At 43.1% G+C, this 25,401-nt stretch overlaps 1 protein-coding gene across 4 annotated transcripts in view; it reads right to left on the bottom strand.

The window, feature by feature from the left end:
- LOC122638871 overlaps positions 1-23,596 on the bottom strand; it is a 154,617-nt gene extending 131,021 nt beyond the window's left edge. For 3 of the 4 annotated variants that reach the window (XM_043831727.1, XM_043831730.1, XM_043831732.1), the window contains exons 1-2: positions 23,477-23,596; positions 21,735-21,902 (exon numbers count right to left, since the gene is read on the bottom strand). In XM_043831727.1, coding sequence (XP_043687662.1) covers positions 21,735-21,902; positions 23,477-23,500 — 192 coding nt within the window. In that variant the 5' untranslated portion in view covers positions 23,501-23,596. The remainder of the gene's footprint in view (positions 1-21,734; positions 21,903-23,476) is intronic. The other variant, XM_043831722.1, reaches the window with a different exon arrangement.
- Positions 23,597-25,401: the final 1,805 nt, after the last annotated feature.

Below are 25,401 nucleotides of genomic sequence, written 5' to 3'. Positions count from 1 at the left end.
CAACTCCATCAGCCCCTCCCTCTGCTTCGCAATATATCAGTACCAAATCATGGTCATCCCTTCTCCAGTCACCCTCAACCCCCCCCCTCCTCTGCTGACTCTTCTCTCCTCTTCATTCCCCCTGCTCTTGAAAATGGGCTCCCGGTTGCCCACTGCCCTAATTCTCTCCTTTCCCCCGAAATTCCTAAGTGGACTTCCTGCCTGGTTGGGCACTTCCTTGGACCCAGACCTCCTTTCAACGTTGTCAAAGCCTCCCTGTCGAAGCAATGGAAACCTGCTGGCTCCTTTGACACCTTTCTCCTTGACACTGGGGTTTTTGTTTTTCGTTTCTTCTCGGATGAAGCTAAAGCCCGAGTTATCAATGGTGCCCCCTGGATGGTTGGGTCCAAGCCTATCTTCCTTAGGCAATGGACCCCCCATCTCCTGCTGCACAAGGTCGACTTCAGCACTGTTCCCTTGTGGATCACCCTACCTGGACTTCCACTCCATTACTGGTCTCGTGACTGCCTCAGTCGCCTTGGTTCCGTCATTGGATTCCCGCTGCACACCGATGCTCGTACTCTCAAGATGTATAGACTCTCTTTTGCCAGAATTTGTGTGGATGTATCTGCTGAGTCTGCTCCTCCCTCTTTCATCACTGTCGTTGAAGATGATGGGTTTTGTTTCACTCAACCAGTCAAATTCGATTGGATACCTCCTCGCTGTGACCACTGCAAAAATTTTGGCCATTCTTTGAAGGACTGTGCAGCCACTGCCCCCCTTTCTCTCGCAGCCTTGCCGGCAGTCATTTCTTCTTCCCCTACAGAGATGCCTCCCTCGATGTCTTGCGCTGAAGACTCCGATCCTGTCATGGCTCCCGCTCCTCAGTCTGCTCCAGTTCCTGTGATTGCCCCTGCTCCAAGCCCTCTCACTGATGTTGCGTCTGTCTCGCCACTTAGGGGACGATCGATCTCCCATCGACGGAGTAACAATCGCCCCAATCGCCGCCGTGTGCCTCCCCCTACGGCGGAGCCCTCGAATGAAACAGCACCTGCAACCTCTGTTACCACTGCAGTCCTGCCCTCTGCGCCTGGTTCGATGGAAGCAGAACCTGCAACCTCTCTCGGCAGAAGCTCTGTTCCCTCTCTCGGTAGTAGCTATGGTCAACCTGATACTGCTGACGACGATGTAGCCCTTTTGCCTGAGAGCACTGAAACGTCGCTGTTGTCGCCTGTCCTCTCAAGGTCTGAAGATTCGGCTGAGATTGGCTTCCCCATCGATGATCCCCCCCCTCCAGATATGGGTAGCTGCGAGTCTGGCTTGGTCACTGCAAATTCCCATTTTCGGTGCCTTAGCCATTTGCGCGACAAATCTCTGATCCCTGCGCTCAGGTATAACCCCCCCCCCCTTTTGTCGTCCTTTAAGTCCCCACCCCTTGATCAACTTTTATTTACAAATCTACCACCCCTCCTACCTACCCCCCCCCCCTCCACGTGGTTTCCAACACGTGATCCCAATACCCCTTTTAATTCCTATGCTGCAACCTCCTCAACCCACCCACCCCCTCTCTCGGGCCCATCTTCACTGCCCATTAACCCTTTTAATGCCAATATTGTAACCTCATCAACCCACCCACCCCCTCTCTCGGGCCCATCTTCTCGAGTCTCGGCCCAATAACCCTTTTAATCCCAATATTACAACCTCCTCAACCCACCCATCCCCTCTTTTGGGCCCATCTTCACGGCCTATCTCCCCTCCAAAAACCACATCTCAGCCCATTGCCTTGGCCCACCCGAACCCTCCTCCACAACCCACATCCTTTTTTACCTACAACCTTCCCATCATCCAACCCCCGGCCCATCTCTACCAAAAATCCTACCCCAACCCTCTTCCCTATCCCTTTTCCTCCCATCCAACCCTCTCCCACTCCACCTCGGAACCCCTTTTCTCTCCTTTTGGTCACCCCCTTCTGTCTCCTCCCTTGTCCCCACCTTCCCCTACCCAGCTAGCCTTATCCACTAGGTTCCACCCCTTCCTTCCCGGGGTAGCGTTGCCCCTCCCCCCTCGTCGGCCTTTAGTGAGCAGCCCGATGGTCACCTATGCCCGTAGGCGACACAAGAGCACCCCTCCTAGGATTGAGTTGCCCCCCTTTTCTTAGTTCCCATGCTGTCTGGCTACTTTTAGAATGTCTGTGGCCTCAACTCTTTGGCCAAGCATCTTGAGCTTCGTTCCTTCATCAAATCCTCCAACTCTTCCTTCTGTGGTCTCCTTGAGACTCGTGTTCTCTAGGAAAATGCTGCCCGCATTGCTTCATCCATCGCCCCCTCCTAGTCCTTCCTTTCCAATTACTCCCACTCGCCTTTGGGTCGGATCTGGATTCTCTGGGACCCCTCCAAACTGCACATCTCCCTCACTCACTCCTCTTCCCAATTCGTCCACCTTCGTCTTACTTTTCATAACTCCCCTTCTCCTTTCTTTCTCTCGGTGGTTTATGCTTTCAACCAGGCCATCGACCGCCTCTCTCTCTCTGGACTGACCTCACCCTCCTTAAGCCAGGTTTGGATTCTCTTCCTTAGGGAATTGGAGGGGATTTCAATGTGGTCCGCTCCCACCTTGAAAAACTGGGTGGCAGGCCCATTGACCTCTCGGCAGTTGACCCCTTCAACGACTACATTGAGGATCTTGGCCTTGATGATCTCCGATGGTCAGGTTCCCCCTTACCTGGCACAACCGTCACTTTGGTCCTGATCGCATCGCCTGCAAGCTCGACCGGTTTCTTGTCAATCAAGTCTGGCTCTCCTCTCTCCCCCATTCCCATGCATCCTTTCTTGTCCAAGGCCTTTCCGATCATTACCCCTGCCTCATCTCCCTCCAACCTTATTCCTCGTTTGGCCCCAAACCTTTCAAGTTCTTTGACATGTGGACATCCCACCCCCTTTATCTGCCTACCATCAAGAAAGCTTGGCGCTTACCGGTTTCTTCTCACTCTCTCCCTTTGGTTGCCCTTGCTCGCAAGCTCAGAAATACCAAATCTGCTCTCCGTAGGTGGAACCTCTCCACCTTTGGCAACATTCCCTCCAGGCTCTCTTCCTGCCGATCCGATCTCGCTCTGATCCAATTCAAGCTCCAGTCGGACCCTCTCAACCCGGCTTTTGCCGCTGATGAGAAGCGCCTCTTCGAAGAGCTCTCCTCTCTCTCCCTCGCTGAGGAAAGCTTTCTTTGCCAGAAATCTCGTTCCAAATGGCTAGAACTGGGTGATTCGAATTCTGCCTATTTCCACCGCTTCCTTAAAGCTAGGTAGAATTCGAACTCCATCACCCTCCTCCTCGACTCTGATGGGGCCTCTCTCTCCTCTCCCTCTGAAATCAAAGAAGCTGCCTCCTCTTTCATTGCCACCCTTTTCAATCCCTCCCTCCCTCCCCCTTCCCCTATTCCTCCGGCTCTCATTGATAAATCTATTCCGCCCTCTCTCTTCAACTCCCTCATTGCCATCCCCTCTGATGATGAAATTTCCCAGGCAATCCTTTCCCACAAGTCCAACAAGGCTCCTGGCCCTGATGGTTTCAGTATGGGATTCTTCCTCAGCTGCTGGGACTCCTTTAAAGGAGAGATCTTCAAAGCCATCCGCAGCTTCTTTTTCAAGCCTGGTCAGCTGGCTCAGATCAACCAAACCATCATCTGCCTTATCGCTAAAAAGGACAGGGCTACTTCTCTGACTGACTTTGGCCCATCTCCCTTTGTAATCTCATCTATAAGTTCATTGCCAAGATTCTTGCCAACCGGATTAAAGCGGTTATTCCATCCCTTGTTAGTCCCAACCAGTCGGCCGGAGCATTGCGGATAACATCATCCTCTGCTCCGAGATCGTCAGAGGCTTTGACCTCAAATCTCATTCCCCGGCGGCTCTTTTAAAATCGATCTCCACAAAGCTTTTGACTCCATCCGTTAGGATTTCATTTGTGATGTGCTCTCCCTTATGGGCTTCCCCCCTATCTTCATCCGCTGGATTTACGCCTGTATCTCCTCCCCCTCCTTCTCTGTCCTGGTAAATGGTTCTCCCGCTGGTTTTTTCCGCTCCAAAGTCGGAATTCGCCAAGGCTGCCCCCTCTCCCCTTTTCTCTTCTCCCTTGCCCTAGAAGTCCTCTCCAGAAGCCTCCAAACCAGAACCGATCTCCACCTCATCTCCCCTCTCCCAAAATGCAAGCACACCAACCTTTCCCATCTGGACTTTGCTGATGATCTGATGATCTTCTCTAAGGCGTCCCACTCCTCCATCTCGGCAATCATGGAATCCCTCCATCTCTTTGAGTCTCTCTCTGGACTCCGAGTCAATCTCCTTAAATCCAAAATCTTTCTCTCGGGTATCTCGGACTCTTCTAAAGAATCCCTCCGTCTCTTAACTGGTTTCTCCATCGGCTCTCTTTCTGTCATCTACCTTGGCCTTCCCCTCATCCCTACCAGGCTCTCGAGCCATCATTGCACTCCCATGCTCGACAACATTCGCAAGCATCTCCAGCTATGGAAGGGCAAGCTTCTTTCTTACGTTGGTAGACTCGAATGTATCCGTTCGGTCCTCCAAGCTACTTACATCTATTGGACTGGTATCTTCTGCATCCCTAAATCTACCATCAAGGCCATTGAGCGCATCTTCTGCGCATTCCTTTGAAAGGGTAGTGACACCCTCAGATTTCTCCACCCAGTTAGCTAGAAATCTATCTGTCTCCCCAAATCTGAAGGTGGCCTAGGCATCGGCCGCATCCATGACTCTAACACAGCGGGCATCCTTAAGCTCCTCTGGAGAATCTCTTCCCACCAGGATTCTATCTGGGTTTCTTGGGTCCATTCTCATCTCCTTAAATCTGACTCAATTTGGACTGTCCCCACTCGTGCCGACTCCTCTTGGATTTGGCGTAAGATCCTCTCCCTCCGCCCTCTGGCTCTCCGTGGTATCTCCTCCTCCATTGCTGATGGCAATTCCACCTCTCTCTGGCTTTACCCTTGGCACCCAGTAGGTATCCTCTACAATTTTCTAGGTCTCAGAGCCATTTACTCCTCTGGCCTTCCCAAGGCAGCCTCGGTCTCCTCCCTCATTTCCTCTGCTTCTTGGACCCCCCACCCCTCCCTCAACCCACATATTATCTCCCGAATCTGGGCAACCCTTTCCCCGCTAATGCTAAACCACTCCACCCGAGCAGATAAGGTCACCTGGCTCCCCTCCCCCACCGGTAACTTCTCTTCCTCTTCTGCTTGGAACTTTTCCAGAGACCCTAGTCCCTCTGTTTCCTGGCACAACCTCGTCTGGTTTAAGGGCCACATTCCCACCACAGCCTAACTGTTTGGAGAGCCCTCCGTCTTTGCCTGCCCACCCAAGCCTTCTAATTCACCGCACCATCCCAGCCTCCCCCTCTTGCATCCTTTATTGGACCGGCCGTGAAGATACCCCTCATCTCTTCTTTACATGCCCCTTTACCTCCTTCATTTGGAAAAAAAAGCCTTATCCTCCATTTGGCCGCATAGCAGAAGGATCAGGAGTTTTGACCATGAATGGCTTTGGTTGCTCAAAACCTTCTCTGGGAACTCCACTTGTGACACTATTGGAAAGCTGGTCTTCAGCGCCGCTGTTCACCATATTTGGATGGAAAGGAATCTCAGGAGATGGACTTCCAACTCTAGATCTTTTAATGTGATTTGGAAAGCCATCTCCTTCGATATATCCTCTAAGCTCAGTTGTATCCGTCAGAGGCCCTTCTCGGACATCCCTAGGAACAGACACATTTTGATTTGTTGGGGCCTTGATAATGCCTTTTTGTGATCCTCCTCTGCGTAGGCTGGAGGATCGCCTCCCCCCCCCCCTTTTTTCTCCTTGTTTTCTCTCCCCTTCCCCTCCTTTCTTCTCCATCTTGTTCATTGGTTCTCGGGTTCTTTCTTTCTTGCCCCCTCTTGGGGCTTGATAATATAATTATTTACCAAAAAAAAAAAATTAAAGAAGAAAAGAGAATAGAGAAGAAGAGAGATGGTTGTAACCTTGGGAGTCACAACCTTGAGGTTGGGACTGCCCACTTTATTCAATATAAATAGAATTAGGGTACAATAGTAACAAGACAGGAAAAAGGACACAAAAGACACCTAAGGGAGGAAATTGAGATTAGCGTCTAGTGTTAATCACAATTTTCGCTCTCCTTTATTTGACGACTTCTAACACTCCCCCTCGAGCAGGAGCAGAAATATCAATCATGTCCAGCTTGTTACAAATATAATCAACTCTACCACTCCCAAGAGACTTGGTAAAAACATCTGCAAGTTGTTCTTCTGTGCAAACATGACTTGTAGATATAATTCCCTGTTGTAGCTTTTCCCGAACAAAGTGACAGTTGACAATTGTTCTCTCATGGAACACTGGATTCGATGCAATATAAACAGCAGCGTGGTTATCACACCACAACTGCATAGGAGAGACACTTTCAAACCCAAGTTCAGTCAACAACTACTTCACCCACATCAATTCACAAGTGACATGGGCCATGGCTCGATATTCAGCCTCTGCGCTAGACCTAGCTACAACTGTTGGTTTCTTGCTCTTCCAAGACACAAGGTTCCCTCCAACAAAAGTGCAGTAACCAGTAGTTGACCGCCTATCAACAAGAGATCCAGCCCAGTCAGCATCACAAAAACCTTCAAAACTTCCATGTCCATTATTAGAGTATACTAGACCATGGCCTAGAGCATTCTTGAGATACCTCAAAATGCGAACCATAGCATCCCAGCGGAATGTACGAGGAGAGGACAGAAATTGACTCACAACACTGATAGAAAAGGCTTTATCAGGTCGAGTCACAGTCAAATAATTCAATTTTCCAACCAACCTCCGATACTTCTTAGGATCACCAAGAATATCACCACTTTCATCTGTAAGAATGGACAGAGAACTCGGTTGAAACTACCGAGATATCTCGATTTCGCATGAAACCGAGACAAGTTAAGGTGGGACTTTAAATAGTACAGGGTTTCAGTTGGTTTCGACTGGTTCCAGTCAAAACTGATCGAAACCAGTTGAACGAACCCAAACCGGCATTTAAAAATGACAAGTTTCGATCGAAACATACACTGTCTCGGTGGTTCCAACACAGGGAGTGGGAGTTTGGCTCAAAAGTGTAGATTTCTTCAATAGGTATCTTTATTTGGTGCATCTACAAGCTACATCAACTCCCTTAATCCAGTGTGTGAACCTCTCTTTTCAAAGGTAATAGTGTTTTCTACCCAATAATCAAATTTTGTGCACAACACTGTTGAATACATTGTAGAATTTGTTGAAATTTATATATGTTAGCACCAATGGCCATGTGTGTGGGCTCCAACTTCTTACAGTCACGATGAGCCCTTCCCTAGGTTGAGATATCTTATACAAGTTAATGATGGGCTTATAGATGGGCAGTTATGGATTATCAGAACAATTGTGCCCAAAGCATGTGAGATACATATGTGGTACATTCAGACGAACAGCTCCGAAATATTCAGTGGTACGCAGCTCGTGGATTGGACCTACCAAGAAACTCTGCATGGAATCGAGAAAGAAGGAGCACCTTAATGTTTTATTTGGATAACATGCATTATTCAGTATTCTTGTACTTTAACTTTATGTGAACTAAGTATTCATAATACCAGGTTTAGTGTATCCTTCAGCGTACACTAGTAAACTTGGGTCAATAACCACAAGTACCATTTTAAGTGTTTTTTTTTTGTGAAAATAGTTCATGCATTGTGTTTAGAATGTAAAAAATAGGTTGTGTACAAAAAATCAGACCTAAAACCATTTATGAGCCTCGAAAGTAGAGTCTCGAGAAAATGTACTAGGTTTCAACCAGTTTCGACAATATCTCAGTTTCAGGCTGGTCGAAACCCGAGATTTAGAACCTTGGCTATAAGCTTCACATTAGGATCCATAGGAGTATCTAGAGGCTTGGACCTTAACATCTCTGTTTCTATAAGCAAATCCAAAACATACTTCCGCTGAGAAAGCAAAATTCCTTTCCTTGACTGAGCAACTTCAATACCCAAAAAATACTGCAATCTTCCCAGATCCTTAGTTTGAAACTTTGTTGCAAGTGTGTCTTTAAAATTTGGATACCTTCAACATCATCTCCAATGATGACAATATCATCAACATAAACAATAACGAATATCCCCCCATAACAGATCATCGATAAAATACTAAGTGATCAGTATCACACTGTGACATTCCAAACTCAAGAACCACTTCAGTGAATCGGCCAACCCATACCTGAAGTGATTGCTTCAAACCATATAAAGACTTCTTAAGTTAGCACACCATACCAGACTCCCCCTGAGCAACAAAACCTGGAGATTGCTCCATATAGACCTTTTCATGAAGATCACCATGAAGAAAAGCATTCTTAACATCAAGCTAATACAATGGCCAACGATGAGTAGCTGCGTGGAAATCAAAATACGAACAGAGGCAATTTTGGCAACAGGAGAGAAAGTATCCAGATAGTCAACATCATAAACTTGGCCATAGCCCTTAGCAACCAATCGGGCCTTCAACTACGCAAGAGAGCCATCTGGGTTAACCTTGACCACATAAACCCAATGACAACCAATAGCAGATTTCCCAAGAGACAAGGGAACCAGATCCTAGGTCTGATTTTCCTCCAAGGCCAATAATTCATCCTCCATAGTTGTCCCCAGCCAGGACTAGATAATGCCTCTGCAACAGACTTGGGAACAGGATGACAAGAGATAGTGGCAAGAATGAAAAACAGAGGATAAACCAGAATAAGAAACAAAATTAGAAACGGGGTGTTGACGTCGAACACCCTTACGCTTAGCAATAGGAAGATCAAGGTCAGAAAAGGGAATACTTATCTCAGGATCTGTAGACAAAGAAGATGAGGCAGGCGGCGGAGAGACAGGGGGTGCTAGACTATCCTGAGGGAGACGACAATTAAACTTGCTGAACCAATGGTGGAGGAGGTGGTGGTGGAAGCGGTGGTGACGATGCAGTTGGAAATGGTGTAAGGATCAATCCAATAGAGAAGAGGAGAAGAAGAGAGAAAGAGATGGCAACCGAATGATAGAGAGAGTTGTTTCCTCTCCCCTGTTTAATTTACTAATATGAAGTGAGAATGACAACCACCACCCTAGGGAGGTAGAAGGTAAAACAGGAAAAATACAACATAAGAAAACAAGATACTAAACCAGTGTCCAAAGTACCCTTATTACATAAACTCTAACACTCCCCCTCAAGTTAGAGAATAAATGTCATACATTCCCAGCTTGCATAACACGGTACCAAATTGACGAGGGATGAGCCCCTGGGTAAAGATGTCAGTTAATTGATCGCATGTCTTAACAAAAGGAGTACAAATGTAGCCAGAGTCAATCTTCTCCTTGATGAAATGTCGATCCACCTTAATGTGTTTTGTCCTGTCATATTGCACAAGGTTGTGTGCTATACTCATGGCAGCCTTGTTATCACAATAGAGTCTCATAGGTGCCTTAGTATCAAATCCCAACTCTTGGACCAGCCTTCTCAACCATAGGAGTTCACATACTCCATGAACCATAGCTCTAAATTCTACCTCTACACTTGACCGAGCCAAAACTGGTTGCTTTTTACTCCTCCATATGACCATATTACCACCCACAAAAGTACAATAGCCAAATGTAGATCGTCTGTTAGAAACTCAACCAGCCCAATCAGCCCAATAAGCATCAGTGTAGCCTTCAATTCTCAAATGGTTGTACTTGGCATATAGAAAACCTTTTCTTGGAGAGGACTTCAAGTATCTGAGGATCCAGTATACAGCATCCAATTGCCCACTCTTGGGGGCATGCATAAACTGACTCACCTCCCCAATTGCATAGGTGATATCTAGGCAAGTCAAAGAGAGATAAATCAACTTCCCTACAAGCCTCTGGTATTACCCTGCATCAAGAAGGGAAGGTCCACAGTCTTCTCCTAGCTTATAATTTTGATCAATAGGAGAGTTTGTTGGTTTGCAACCCAACATTCCTGCCTCTTTCAACAAGTCTAGGACAAACTTCCTTTGACATAGATTTATTCCCTTCTTAGACCCTGACACATCAATCCCCAAGAAGTACTTTAAGGGACCCAAATCTTTAATCTTAAACTATTAAGCCAAGTAGGTATCTCAAACTATTGAGCCAAGTAGGTCTTCAACCTAACTATCCCAACCTATCATCTCCAATCACTACAATGTCATCAACATAGACAATAAAGGTTGTGATGGCACCATTACCTCGCCGGGTAAATAAAGTGTAGTTAGCTTGGCTCTAGGAATACCCATTCTTCAAAATGGCCTGTTTAAACCTCTCAAACCAAGTCTTCGGGGACTGTTTGAGACCATATAGTGCCTTCTTGAGCAGGCACACTTTCCCTTCAGCTGAGGGACACTTGAAGCTAGGTGGAGTCTGCATGTACACTTCCTCTTCTAGATCACCATGGAGGAAAGCGTTCTTCACATCCAACTAATACAATTGAAGAAACAATTGGAATGGCTTATCAATGTGATAGCCCTCCACGATTTATTTATAATAGGCTAGAGAAAATTCTAGAATAATAACAATTACAATAATACCCCAACTAACTCAAATAAGGAGAAACAACTAGAATAGAAACTACCCCATGGGTCGACCATATATCATGGGTCGACCCTATATGGTCGACCCATGTTACAATAATACCCATATTCCAACACTCCCCCTCAAGTTGGTCCATAGATATCAGTCATGCCCAACTTGCACACTAGAGGTTGAAACACATTTCCACTTAATCCTTTGGTGAACACATCAGCCAACTGTTCACCAGATTGAACATAAGGAACACAAACAGTCCCATTATCCAGATTCTCCTTGATAAAATGACGATCAATTTCAATGTGTTTCGTCCTATCATGTTGCACTGGATTATGGGTAATACTTATTGCTGATTTACTGTCACAGTAGAGTCGCATAGGCAGAGTAATAGGAATACTCAAATCTTATAACAAAGTTTTAAGCCACAACAGCTCACAAATGCCAAGAGCCATAGCTCTAAATTCAGCCTCTGCACTGGAACGGGCAACCACAGTTTGCTTCTTGCTGCGCCATGTAACACAATTTCCACCCACAAATGTACAGTAATCCGTGGTGGATTTTCGATCATGAGAACCAGCCCAGTCTGAGTCAGTGTAGGCCTCAATCTGGAGATGATCATGACAAGAGAATAAAACTCCTTTACCAGGAGCAAACTTCAAGTATCTTAAGATTCTGAATACGGCTTCCAGATGGTTAGACCGAGGATCATGCATAAATTGACTAATAAGGCTCACAGCATAGGCGATGTCAGGCCTAGTATGAGACAAATAAATTAGACGCCTGACTAACCGCTGATATCTCCCCTTGTCCACTAGTTCACCATCAGTGTCTCGAAAACGAGCATTGGCCTCTATGGGAGTATCCACAGGAGAACAGCCTAGCATGCCAGTTTCTGAAAGAAGATCTAGAGTATACTTGCGTTGAGATAAGAATAGCCCCTCAGAAGAATGGGCTACTTCAATCCCAAGAAAATAGCGAAGTATGCCTAGATCCTTGATCTCAAATTCCTTGGTCAAATAAGTCTTCAACTTGGAAATTTCAGCAGGGTTATTTCCAGTTACAACTATATCATCAACATATACGATGAGAAGAGTAATAATGCTGCCCGTCTTCTTGATGAACAAGGTGTGATCTGCATTGCTTTGTTTATAACCAAATGTCACCATGGCCTTCTGAAAGCGACCAAACCATGCACATGGTGACTATTTCAGACCATACAAAGCCCGCTTAAGTTTACAAACCTTGCCTTGAGTTGCAGCAGAGGAGAATCCAGGAGGAACATCCATATATACTTCCTCCTCTAATTCACCATGGAGGAAGGCATTTTTAACATCAAGCTGTTGTAGACTCCATCCTAGGTTCACAGCACAAGACAGAATAACCCTGATAGTGTTCATTTTAGCAACAGGCGCAAAAGTCTCCAAATAATCTATCCCATATGTTTGTGTAAATCCGGGAGCAACCAGCCTTGCTTTAAAGCGGTCAACAATTCCATCAGCCTTTTGTTTAATTACAAAGACTCACTTGCAGCCCACAGTCTTCTTTTGTGGTGGTAGAGTAACAAGATCCCATGTACCATTCTTCTTAAGAGCTTGCATTTCTTCGACCATAGCCTCTTTCCACCTAACATCTGCAAATGCCTCCTGCCAAGTCTGTGGTATGGAAACAGAAGCTAAAGAGGAAACAAAAGCATGAAATGAGGGGGACATAGATTCATACGAAACAACCTGAGAAATTGGATGTTGCATACAAGATCTTTTTCCCTTCCTAAGGGCAATGGGTAGATCAAGTGATGGATCAGAAATAATAGGAGAGGGATCCAAAGTATAGGAATGTAAAGGATCAGAGATATTACCAGAGGAAGTCTCATTCGGTCCTGGTTCAGAGGACAACTCTTGGTTCGGTAATACTGCAGTGGTGGGCTGCCTTTGCCCCTTTTTCTTTCGATAATACTGCTGCTTAAAGTCTTTCTCTGGCTGAACCTGCTGCTACTCCCCCTGGACAGCATCATCTTCTAAAGGTACATGATAATCATCAATGGGCTCATGGATGGAAGGAGGAATAAGGATTGGCACATCTTCTAGAGTAGGTGTAGACTCCCCCTGAAGAGGTGCCGAAGAGGGAAAGAAAGCTACAGCCTCATGAAAAACAACATCCATGGAAACAAAAACACGACGAGATGAAGGATGGTAACATTTATACCCTTTTTGGGTGGGAGAATAACCAATGAAAACACAGCGGAAACCGCGAGGATCAAGTTTACCATGGGCATAGTGGTTACGAACAAAACAAACACACCCGAAAATCTTTGGAGGAATAATGTAAGAAGAAGACCCCTTTAAAAGATCAAGAGGAGATTTATAGTCAAGGATCTGAGAGGGCATTCTATTAATAAGATAAGCTGCTGTTAAAACAGCCTCGCCCCAAAAATGAGAAGGAACATGCATTTCAAACATAATAGAGCGAGCGACATCAAGAAGATGTCTATTTTTGCATTCAGCTACTCCATTTTGGGGTGGAGTGTCAACACAACTAGTTTGATGAATAATACCTTGAGTAGCTAGAAATAATTGAAATGCCCCGTCTAAATACTCACGACCATTGTCACTCCGAAGAGTTTGAATGGTGGCTTGAAACTGAGTTTTAACCATGCTATAAAAAACCTTAAAACAAGAAAACACTTCACTTTTGTGCCGCATTAAATAAACCCAAGTGGTGCGTGTGTGACAATCAATAAATGTGACAAACCACTTAAAACCAGAAATAGAGGAGGTGCGTGATGGACCCCAAACATCAGAATGAATCATAGAAAAAGGTTTGGAACATCTTTTATTTGAACTAGAATAAATGGAACGAGTTTGTTTTGTAAAAACACAGGCCTCACATAATAAAGTTTGAGGATTACAATGCTGAAATAAACCAGGAAAAATGTTACCTAGTGTTCCTAAAGGGGGATGTCCCAATCGATGATGCCAACCATGTAATTCAAATTGATGATGGTCAGCAGAAGTAGCAGTAAGAGCCTGTCCAAACTTGGCAACAGCAGTACCATTGATAAGATCATCGTCAAGCAAATAAAGTCCACCACGCATTTTACCAGCTCCAATCGTTCTCCCTGTCCCCAAGTCCTGAATGATACAATGGGAAGGATAAATTATAGTTTTACAATTGAGATCAGATGTTAAACTACTGATAGAAAGGAAATTAGAAGTTAACTTAGGGACATGCAAAACAGAGGACAAGGATAAGGAAGGAGAACAATGGACGGCGCCCTTCCCTGATACAGAGGAAAGAGAACCATCGGCTATATTGATTTTATCTTTGTCTGAAGAAGGAGAATAACGAAAAAATAAATTTGATGTTCCAGTCATGTGATCAGTGGCTCCGGAATCGATTATCCAAGGATGAGATAATGCCAAAGCACACTGACCAGCAAAAGAAATACCTGGTTGGGAGAAAACAAGGTTGGATTCAGAAGAGGGAACCACAGTCGAGGTAGAGGCAGATGCAGATGGAGATGTGAGAGACCCAAAGTTGGTCATCATACAACGAAATACAGCAAGTTCCTCTGCAGAAAGAGTGATATTAGGAGCTGTTTCAGTAGCTTCAGTAAGGTTGGCCTGTGCACCACCACGATTACCACGACCACGACCACGGCCTCGACCACCACCACGACGACCATCAGATGAATCAGATGGCCGATGATGCAATTTCCAGCAAAAATCCACAGTATGTCGTTCTTTTCCACAATGGGTACATTTAAGAGGTTCCTTCTCAGACGAGGAACGTGTACCAGTATTAGAAGAGCCACCCCCAGAAGTTGTTAAAGCTGATCTCTCGGGCTGTGCAGGTGGTAACATAGTGGAATGATGAGTATCCTCCAACTGTATCATAGAGTAGGCTTGCTCCAAATTGGGAAAAGGGGAACGATTCAAAACTTGAGACCGAAGCTGATTATATTCCACATTAAGTCCAGTCAAAAAAGTATAAATTCTGAATTTATCCTCCCTTTGCTGAAATTTTGTAATATCGGAAGGACAATCAAGTTGAAAGTTATCATAGTAATCAAGCTCTTGCCATAGACTACGGAGTTCAGAGTAGTACTGTGACAAAGTAAGTTCACCCTGTTTGGTTGCATGGATTTTTCTTTGAATATCATAAACTTGTGCATCATTCCCTACCTGGGAATAGGTATCTTTAGCAGCCTTCCAAATTTTGGCGGCTGTATCAAGCGGTACATAGCCACGGGCAATGGATGGAGTCATAGCACTGAGAAGAAAGGACATAACCAGGGAGCTATTTGAACTCCACTTATCTTGTAATGAACCAGCATCACTTGGCTTAACAGTAGTCCCATATATATAGCCCTTATAGCCCCTTCAATCAATGGAGAGAAAAACTGATGTAGACCAGAGTAAATAATTTATTCCATCGAGCTTCACTGGGCTGGCAGGAAAAGAGGGATAATCATGATGATTCCCTTGTGGAACAAATGGGACAGTGGAGACAGTAGACACTTCTGAATCAGGGATACTGATGAGGCTATCGATCACCAATTAATGGAATAAGAATCCAAAGTACAGAGATGATGTGTCCAAAAATATTAAAATATGAATTCCTGCAAAAAATAATTCTCGGCTCTGTTGGAGAAGACCAGATCTGTTGTAGTTTTGATCTTAGAGTGCAGAAAACTGATGGGAAAAATAACATGAAAACCAATAAGAATCCTGGAGTGCCGAGAACTTCAATAACCAAGAATATCTGAAAAAAATTGCAGAACTATCGTGGCTGATGAATATCGTGTCCAAAAAAAAAATTCTGCAGATCTTCAATCTTCAAAAACTGATCTCAATCTATATGGAGATCATAAAAAATATGGAAGAAAAAAAGGAGGTAAAGTCTAGGGCAGGTACTAGATCATTATTTGATCACCTCAAAGTACCGCCCCCATGGGAAAATAGAGACTTGAGAAGAAGAGAGTCTCGGCTGTAGAGTTGGGTTTAGGGTTTTAGGAAAACTAGGTTAATCGATCTAAGATGGATCGATCTTGAAGAAGAGAGATGGGAGAAGGAACAAATCAAACTCAAGGAGGGAGATCGATTTTTGGATTTAAGGATTTATTTCTTAGGTATTGGTTTTGGCTCTGATACCATGAAGAAACAATTGGAATGGCTTATCAATGTGATAGCCCTCCACGATTTATTTATAATAGGCTGGAGAAAATTCCAGAATAATAACAATTACAATAATACCCCAACTAACTCATATAGGGAAAAACAACTAGAATAGAAACTACCCCATGGGTCGATCATATATCATGGGTCGACCCATGTTACAATAATACCCATATTCCAACAACAATGGCTAATCTTTATTAGCCGCCAAAGATAAGAGAACTTTTATTGAGTTGTTCTTAGCCACAGGAGCAAATGTCTCCTGATAATCAATCCCATACACCTGACTGTATCTTTTAGCCACCAACCAGGCCTTGTATCTCTCGACTATACCATCTGATTGGTACTTGACTGTGTAGACCCATCTGCATCCAATTGGAACTCTGCCCTTGGGAAGATCAACCAGTTTCCAAGTACAATTCTTCTCAAGAGGCATCATTTCCTCAAACATGGCTTACTTCCACTTTGGGTTAGACATAGCTTCAGTGACATTTTCAGGAATGGAAAATGAAGAGAGGGCAACAATGAAGGCAACACTTGTAGGAGAAAGAGCATCATAGGAAACAAACTGGGCTACAGGGTTAATGCAAGCTCTCTTTCCTTTTCTAACAGCAATAGGATGGTCTAAATCAAAAGGAAGAGAAGGGATGGCACCTGACTGAGGAGGATGGAACTCAGGATGTGGATCCAAAGAGGACTTTGGCATGTCTTCTTCCTCCAACAGCCTTTTTTGTACACATTTAACTCCTTATTGTCAAAACCAACACCTGATTGATCATCAATATTAAAAACAGCCCCTTCTTTGTGTTTCCCAATATCATACAGAAATGAAGTAGGCCAAGGTGGGAGGAAAGGGATATCCACAGCTTCTTCATTCCCACTTTTCTCCCCCTGAAGAGGATGTTAAGGAGTGAAGAAAGATATAGATTCAAAGAAGGTGACAACTTTGGAGAGAAGTCGCCTTCGGGAAGAGGGATGGTAGCACTTATACCTCTTGGTAGAGGAGGAATATCCAAGGAAAAGGTATTTGAGTGCCTTGGGGTCAAGCTTAGTCTTAGCAGATTTATTGACATGGACATAGTAGACACACCCAAACACCTTAGGAGGAAGAGAGAAAGCAGAAGTCCGAGGAGGTAACAAGTCTAAAGGGGATTTAGACCCAAGAAGTTTAGTGCGCATGCGGTTGATTAAAAATGCAGAAGTAAGAAGGGCTTCAGACTAAAATGTCTTCGGAACATGCATGCCAAATAGAAGACTCCTAGTGATTTCCAACAAATGGCGATTTTCCACTCAACCACCTCATTCTGTTGAGGGGTGTCAACACAAGCAACCTGATGGTTAATGCCATGGTCAGTAAAAAACTGTTGGAGCCCCCCATAAACTCGTTCCCTTTATCAGAACGAACAATTTGAATGTGAGTACGAAACTGGGTACAAATGAGCTGATAAAAATTTTTAAAGCCATAAGGTAGCGTTAGCTACGAACAACAACAACAACTAGTCTTGTAAGGCCTTTCCTTCTAATTAGCTGAGCGCATTCTATGGCCGTTTCTCTTTAGACCGAAGGGAATCAATCTAAGGTGATAGTAAGTTAGCTTCAAAACCGGGCAAACTGGAAATTGGAAGTAGAACGCTGAGCTGAGTAAACCGGTGAGTGTTAGGACTTAGAGCGTGGAGCTACGTAGTTGGCCAAGGTCTTGTCTTCCCAGTAACCGAGAGTTGGTTGTTGAGCTACGATTTCGGAACTAAGGGCAACTAATCTCATAGCTGCCCGCTCTTCTTCCCGACTGTTGAGCTAGAGCGGGCCAACAAGTGAGCCTCTTAGGTGCGAAGCTAGTTCTCGAACGATTGTTTGAGCTACCTACTTCGGAACACAGAACAACTACCCTCATAGCTGCCCGTTCTTATTCCCGAGTCACAGTAGCTAAGCATGCCAAAGCGTTAACAATAGAGCGAACTTCAGGTTCGCGATTCTCATAGCTACTGACGTCGTATCTCAGAGCAAGTAATCTCATAGCTGCTTGCTTTTCTTCCCGATCTAAAAGCTAGACGGGTGGCTAAGCGAACGTGAGCTACAATTGTTGCTACGGCCGGTTACCCAAGCATGGGAACTACGGTCACTCAATCTAAGGTTGGTCTATGATCATAGTTATGTGCTCTACGATCAGGGAACCTTCGGTTGAAGGTTGAGCTAAGCGAAGCGAAGCAACTTTACCTGCTCGTTAGAGGGGCGTAGCAGTTCACGTAGTGAATGGGGAACTGTTGTTCGAGTAAGCTAGGTATGGAGCTAGTTGTTCTTATTCGTAGTTAGGCTAAACTGGAATGATACGATAACGAAAACAAAGAGCTATCTTCGCTACCCTGGCTCAGAAATGAGAGCTATTCAAAGAGGGTTTCTCGTAGATTTGTTTTAGCCCTCGTTATATGGCCATTGTTCGAGTGAGGGCTACCGTAGTGAAAGTAAGCTTGTTGTTTGCACAAGTAAGGTAAGCTTGCTGTTGAGGTGAGTGGCCGGGTAAAGAGTAATCTGAGTTCCCGCTATTCTGGAAGGCATAGATCAGCAGGTATTCCAGTTGGGAAGTTGAGCTATTCCCTTTCTGTCTGTACCTGTACCGGCTAGCAAGCTACCTCTTCCCAGTGAAAGCTAAAGGTTGCTCTCCAATCATAGTGATGTGCTATTCGTAGATCTTACTTTTATATTGTATGGGCGAATTAGCATCACAGACATCACTTTTTGTTTTATCAAAATGTCCAAGTTAACCGAGAATAGTCATCAACAAAGGAAACAAAATAATGATAACCAAACAAAGAAGTAGTGGGAGTAAGCCTCCAAACATTAGAATGCACAATATGGAAAGGAACATTGGATCTATTACCATGATAGGGATAAGGAGAGTGACAATGTTTGGCAAACAAACAGGGTTCACATACATGGGAAGAAGGAAGGGAAGAAAACAAGTACCGCAATTTTGTCCTCATTACACCGAAAGAAGGGTGGCCCAAACATTGATGTCACAACATCACAGAGTCAACAGCACTGTTGTCACTACACCCACATGCGTAAGACTGAGCAGTAGGTAAGGGGGATGTCCTTAGATCAAGAAGGTAGAGTCCCTTTTCCTCACGTCCACCACCAATAATCCTCTTTGTTACCAAATCCTGAAAAACACAATGAGATGGAAAAAAAGTGACAGCAATTCAAGGATTTGGTTAGGTGGCTCACAGATAAGAGGTTAGTGTTAAACTTAGGAACATTAAGAACAGAGTCAAAGGAAACAAAAGAAGTAACACGAACACTACCCTTACTAGAGATAGAAGAAAGAGAACCATCAGCGACCCTAACCTTTTCCTTACCAAAATAAGTAGAGTAGGAGTCATAACACTAGGATACGTCGGTCATGTTGCTAGTGACTCCAGAGTGAATGAACCACGAAGAAGTAATGGAAGAAATAGATGTAGAGGCCTGTAAGGTGGAAGCTGAAGAAACTTGCACTGTAAATGTAGAAGAAGAGTTATCCAGATATGCCATAACCCTGCGAAATGCTACAATATCATCCTGAGTGAGAGAACTGATGTCTGTCTGTAGTCCAGATAAATATCCCATAGATTCAACCTCAGTCATCATAGTGTGTGTTATGGCTCCCCCTCTCCTGCTGCCAAGCATACCAAGGGGACAGCCACAAAGCATCCAACATCTCTCTCTAGTGTGCCTAGATTTCCCACAATCATCACAGCTGAATCAATCCCTACCATTCCATCGGGGTGGCCCTTAGCCTCTTCCGCCGACCTCTGACATAATGTAGGAACACAAGTAGACAGTGGGGATGATACCCAAACCAAATGGGGAGTACACTCTACCCAAAAATTCTTCTCAATATGCAGAAAAAAAATATCCAACAAGTAAGTAACCATAAAAAACTTGAAGAAAACCAACTCACATACACCTTTCACAATTTAACTTCATTCCATAACAACATATAAGTCTCAAATGATGTAACTCACCAACCAATAGAAACCAAACTCACCACGCAAAGTATTTCAAGCAAAATGTAGGGGAAAAAGACAAATCTGGCGGTACCTGGCAGCTTGAAGGAGGATGAGTTGTGCTCCACCAACTCACCTCTTTAGTAACTAAGGCCTTTGGGGGTTGAAAGCCACCCCTTGGGTGCTTCTAGCAAGCCCAGTCCCATGCTCAAACATTGCTCGATGGAGGACAAACCAGAAGAGTTCTCCAGGACTGGCGGTACTATAGCAGCAGCAGAAAAGAGAGTTGCATTCCTTGGGATTTCCTTCTTTGCAACAAAGCTTTTGGGGGCTTGAATAGGAAGCCTAAGGCGAATTCAATGGACCAAGACCCAACTCCAACAAATGCCAGATAAAGAAGAGAGAGACTGTGAGCTCAAGAGCTGGCGGTAAGCCGGTAACAAGCTTGAACCTATTCCATGTTGATTTGAGCTTCAAACAGCCAAATCTTCACATGAAGACCAATCTTGTTGCTTCCATAGTCTTCATTAAGACATATGGCATGATCTCTTCAACTCTTTTACATAGCAGCCCCTTCCTTGGAACCCCTTTGTAACCTAGGGTTCCAAAGTGAGGGAGAGAAGATGGAAAGATTATAGAACGGCTTTCAAACTAGAATCGGAGAGTGCTCTGATACCAAGTTGGAAATGGTGTATGGATCAATCCAAGAGATAAGAGGAGAAGGTAGGAAGTGAGAAGAGAAGAAGAGAGAAAGAGATGGCAGTTGAATGATAGAGAGAGTAGTTTTCTCTCCCCTATTTGATTTACTAATATGAAGTAAGAATTACAACGGGAGGTAAAAGGTAAAACAGGAAAAATACAACACAAGAAAATAAGATACTAAACCAGTGTCCAAACTACCCTTATTACATAAATCTAACAGGTGCTAATGGTGCTGCAACTGGCGGTGCCTGCGGAACAGAAGGATGGACAACATATATGGGGAGATCATCAGGTTGCTAGTGGTAGAGCAGTAGCAATCAAAGAAGAAGAGGAGTTGGACACTAGATGAAAGATTATCAAACTCGATTTAGTGTTCAAGGATGGAGCTCTTATACCATGTGAATAATAAATTAAAGAAAATAGAGAAGAGAGATGGTTGTAACTTTGGGAGTCACAACCTTGAGGTTGGGACTGCCAACTTCTTAGTTCATTCAATATAAATAGAATAAGGGTACAATAGTAAGGAGACAGGAAAAAGGACACAAAAGACATAAAAGCCCCTAAGGGGGGGAATCGAGATTAGCACTAGGCGCTAATCACAATTTCTCCTCCCCCTTATTTGATGATTTCTAACAAAGAGAAATACTATTGGAAAAGTATGGTGATCAACAATGAGGAACTAAATGGAAAAAGATAGGAGACTGACCATCTATCATAAAGACCAACAAACAGAGAAAGGGCGAAAGTGACAAATAGTACAGGATTATGATTGGAGAATATATGTGAAGTGCACATTTCACTTAATAACTTGTTTTGGCATAACACATTTATGAGAAGAAAAAAACATATTTTGCATAGCACGGCATCTGCAATGACCACACAAATAGCAATAAAATGGTAGATAGTACATCAGATTTCAAGGATGTCCCCAAAATCTAATTAGCTAGAAGAACTAAGTCATAGTAACAAACAATCCAAGAATGTAATGTTCAGAACCCAAATGAAAAGTATTGAAGCACCATGCTGAAAACTACTGACATGGCCTGAATCTGATTAGACTTTTGGAATGGTAGAAACAAACAGAAATTCTGACAAGACGAAGAAAAATAACAATACATGAGAATACAAGTGAGGAAGAAAAGTGTGGTATTTATGATCAGCAACAGTTTCAAAATGTTAAATGGTACTGTATAGCCTGAAAACAAAGATCATATAGTCTGTTGGCACATTACAAAATCAAGCTGGTTTTATCTGGAAAAAAAAAAACTTATTTTAATACCTTGTCTTTCTCTGTAGGCTGAGGCCCAAAGCCACGTCTCTCCCTCGAAGCCAAACAAAGAACTTTACACCTCTTTTGAGCTTGAACATTAAAGAAAACATTTAAAGAAAGCTTTTCCAAGTGCTGGTCCTTGATAGATGTCTGGAATCTAGTAATTGACATAATTTCCTGACATTCCAGTAGTTTAAGAAAAGGTTGACTGCTTTAGATAAGTTTATCCAGCTAACTTCAGCTAAGCTCTGTTATGCTATACAACATAGAAATAAAATATTTCCCATAAAGAAATTCCAGATTTCATGAAGCAACCAAAGCTCTTATTTTCAAACAGCTTGCTTCCAAGCAAGACCAAATGAAATATGTATGTGAAAATTAGCTCAGGAATCATTAGGTAGCATCCAAATCAGAAGTACACAAACACTTAGTGAACTTAACCAAAGTAAGGTAAGAAAAACAGAGGATTTGAAAGAAATTAAAATTGATGATGGGATCAATATGTTCACTGTATATTGCTCCACTCTGACTCATTAAGGAGTATCATTATGAGTATAAGATATTTATTAAGAACACTGCTCCAATGATTCCCATAGATGCAAGACTATGTCCACACAAAGCTTTGGGGCATTAACAATCTTAACAAAATTTTGATTGCACCCAAGCCAATGCAATGAAGTATAAGAGACATGCTTGCCTAACCTTTGTCAACCTAGTTTCGGGGTAGAAGATGCCAGCTACCTCAGCCGGTAAGGTCACTTGCTAGTTGTAGCAGTGACCTGCAATCAAATCCCTCCTTCACATGGGGGAGTTGGGTTTGGGGTTTGTGTATGGGGGTCTCCTTAAGTATTTGGAGTCCCCCCCCCCCCCCACCCAAAAAACTCAAATCCCTCCTTCACATGGGGGAGTTGGGTTTGGGGTTTGTGTATGGGGGTCTCCTTAAGTATTTGGAGTCCCCCCCCCCCCCAACCCAAAAAACAAAAAAAAAAAAAAAGAGTTTCACAGTAAATATTCTGATTCAGGAATAAATAGGCAACTAAACAAACCAAAACCAAAGCCCTACCAACTAAATTGAAGAGGGAAAGAAAGAAAAAAAATGTAAAACCAGTATATGTTTTTGGTGGCTCTATGCGATTTAAATTTATTTGTTAGAAAATATATATATAAATAATAGGCATCACCAAGTTGTAAATTTCATTCCTTTTCTAAAAAACCCTTTTTTTAGAATAGATTTTACTGGACGATTAGAGAAAGAAATACAGAGGTTAAAAACCAACAAAAAAAAAATCAGTCCCAATAGCATAGATATAAAAACATAACAAGCTAACCACAGAAAACAAAAACTGCCTTATTTCCTTATTCTGAAAAAAAAAAAGTCCGTCCTTTATCAACTGTTCATTGTCACTGGCTTTTATACGAAATTAAATTTAGAGATAATCCAACGCCTAGATTGGAAACCATGAATGCACCACCCTCCACCCAATATCGAGCACAGTAATCTTTCCATACATAATTACAAATTTTCGTTCGTGTTGATTCCATGATGTGGGCATGAATTCTTTTATGTTCACTGTGTTCAGTAATATCTAAGAGGAGGAAAAACATTAATTCATCGATACATAGTTCCCTCTACATTCACAAGGAATTGCAGGAAAATGGGTGACAATCCATACACCAGTTCTATGAATTTACATAGAACACTTGAAATATCAATACATGAGAGAGAGAGAGAGAGAGAGAACTCTACTAACCGTTGCAGGGAGTAGCAGTTCCATTGTAGAGGCGAAAGGCCAGCACCTGTACTGTACAGGTGGAGCAGATAAACTTGTCTGTCTTGTTTATTTGTTAGCCTGCGCCTGCGTGGCTGCCACGCCCTTAACGTTTGAATTTTCTCTGGATTTATTTATTCATGTGGTTCACATTCAACCAAGCTCAACCGCCCAATTCATTCACCCGGCTCATACTTTTAGGACTGAACCAATCCATGGTGCTTCTATATATTCTTGAAACAGAGAGGTGTACGAGCTCCAAAGAATCCACGTGTCTGCTGCTAGTTTATTTAAAGTAGAAGATATCTTATTCGGTTATTCCTAATTTGGCTTAGGGTTGAGAAATACCCAAAATGAATATGACCCCTAAGGATTAAATCGAAGTTGGCATGTTCAAAATTGGTACTTCAATGCTTGGGATATTTTGATGCCAAATATAAATTGATAAGCTAAGGCTATGTTTGGTATGCCTTCTTAGAATGGATAAATTAAGGCTATGTTTGGTATACCTTCTTGGAATGGATTAATTAAGGCTATGTTTGGCATGCATTCTGAGATGATAAAAATAGTGTGTGATACGCAATCTTAATCTTGGCCATTTGAATGAGCTAGAGAACATGTTCCATTCTGAAACTCACTCTCTGGCCAATTTCAAGTTCTCATTTAGCCAATATCAAGTTCTCAATCTTTTGTTCCCATGAAAACCTTGGACTCGAATTTCTCTTTCAATTCTTCTCATAAAGAGGCTACAATTTCAGTTGTTCAATAGAATTTTTGCTAGTGTTCCTCTTTTTTTCGTTAAAGGTCAGCAAAGAAAAAGAAAAAAAAAATGACGTACCCAATGCACGACGAGGCTCCCGCCTTTGCGGAGATTAGGAAATGTCATAATGTACACAGCCTTATCCCTACTTTTGCAAAGAACAATTCCCAGAAGTCTAGTGGTGAGGAGATCTGCAAAAGTCTTTGTAGAGCAAGTCATGAAAGAGGCACCATCAACTATGACCCTTTTTAGTCACTCTAAAATATGATGTATAAAGCCAACGACAACTTCTTTCATACCAAAGTTGAACATGAAGAAGAAGAAATCCGGCCATCCATACCCATTTTAGAGGGAAAATTGTAGCTTTTCTTTTTTACCACAAAAAGAGGTTATGAATAGGCAGGCCAAGATTGACCAAAAAATTACGAAAACTTGCCATATAGTGTTGACAAAAAGGGCAATCAAGAAAAATATGAGAAATACTATCACCAAACTCATATATATATATATGGAAGCCAAAGGAATTCCCTGTGTAATTTTCAAAGTTATGGACTTAATTAATTACTTGGATCGGTTAATTGGTAGGGATCCTAATATTGAAGCTGGTTCAAGCATGTCACCCGGTTCTAATTGGGATGGGCCAGCTCTAGCCCATTGTGGAAGTGGGTTAGGATTTTGGAACAGTATTATTATAAATACCAATAAGGAGGGTCCCTTCAATCACGTCATTCACTTCCCTATTTCTCCCATAAAAAAAAGGTGCTCAGGGTGAGAACGAGAGACTGCAGAAGATCCCTTCAAGTTTATTGGTATGAGGCTCCAGATTTAGGAGAGCGAATTGGAGATTATTATTATTATTATTATTCATCAACATACTAAGGTGAAAGGTACAATTCCCCTCCTTCTATTTTCATTCTTATTGTGTTCTAGGTTTTCATATGGGCATTATAGCGTTAGGGTTTTATTATTGTCTAAACCCAAAAGGATAATTTAATTCTAACAATTGGTATCAGAGCCATCCCATATAACCTAGAATCAACCATGAAATTTTTGCTTAAAAAATTTTAGGAAAAATTTCACGGACACCCGCTGGAAGTATCCAATATGTCATAAACTTACCAAACTTGGTCAAAATGGCAAACTTCCC

The sequence above is a fragment of the Telopea speciosissima genome, chromosome 1 (genome assembly GCF_018873765.1).
Source record: "Telopea speciosissima isolate NSW1024214 ecotype Mountain lineage chromosome 1, Tspe_v1, whole genome shotgun sequence".
NCBI classification, from domain to species: Eukaryota; Viridiplantae; Streptophyta; class Magnoliopsida; order Proteales; family Proteaceae; genus Telopea; species Telopea speciosissima.
This window is presented reverse-complemented; position numbering and strand designations above follow the sequence as displayed.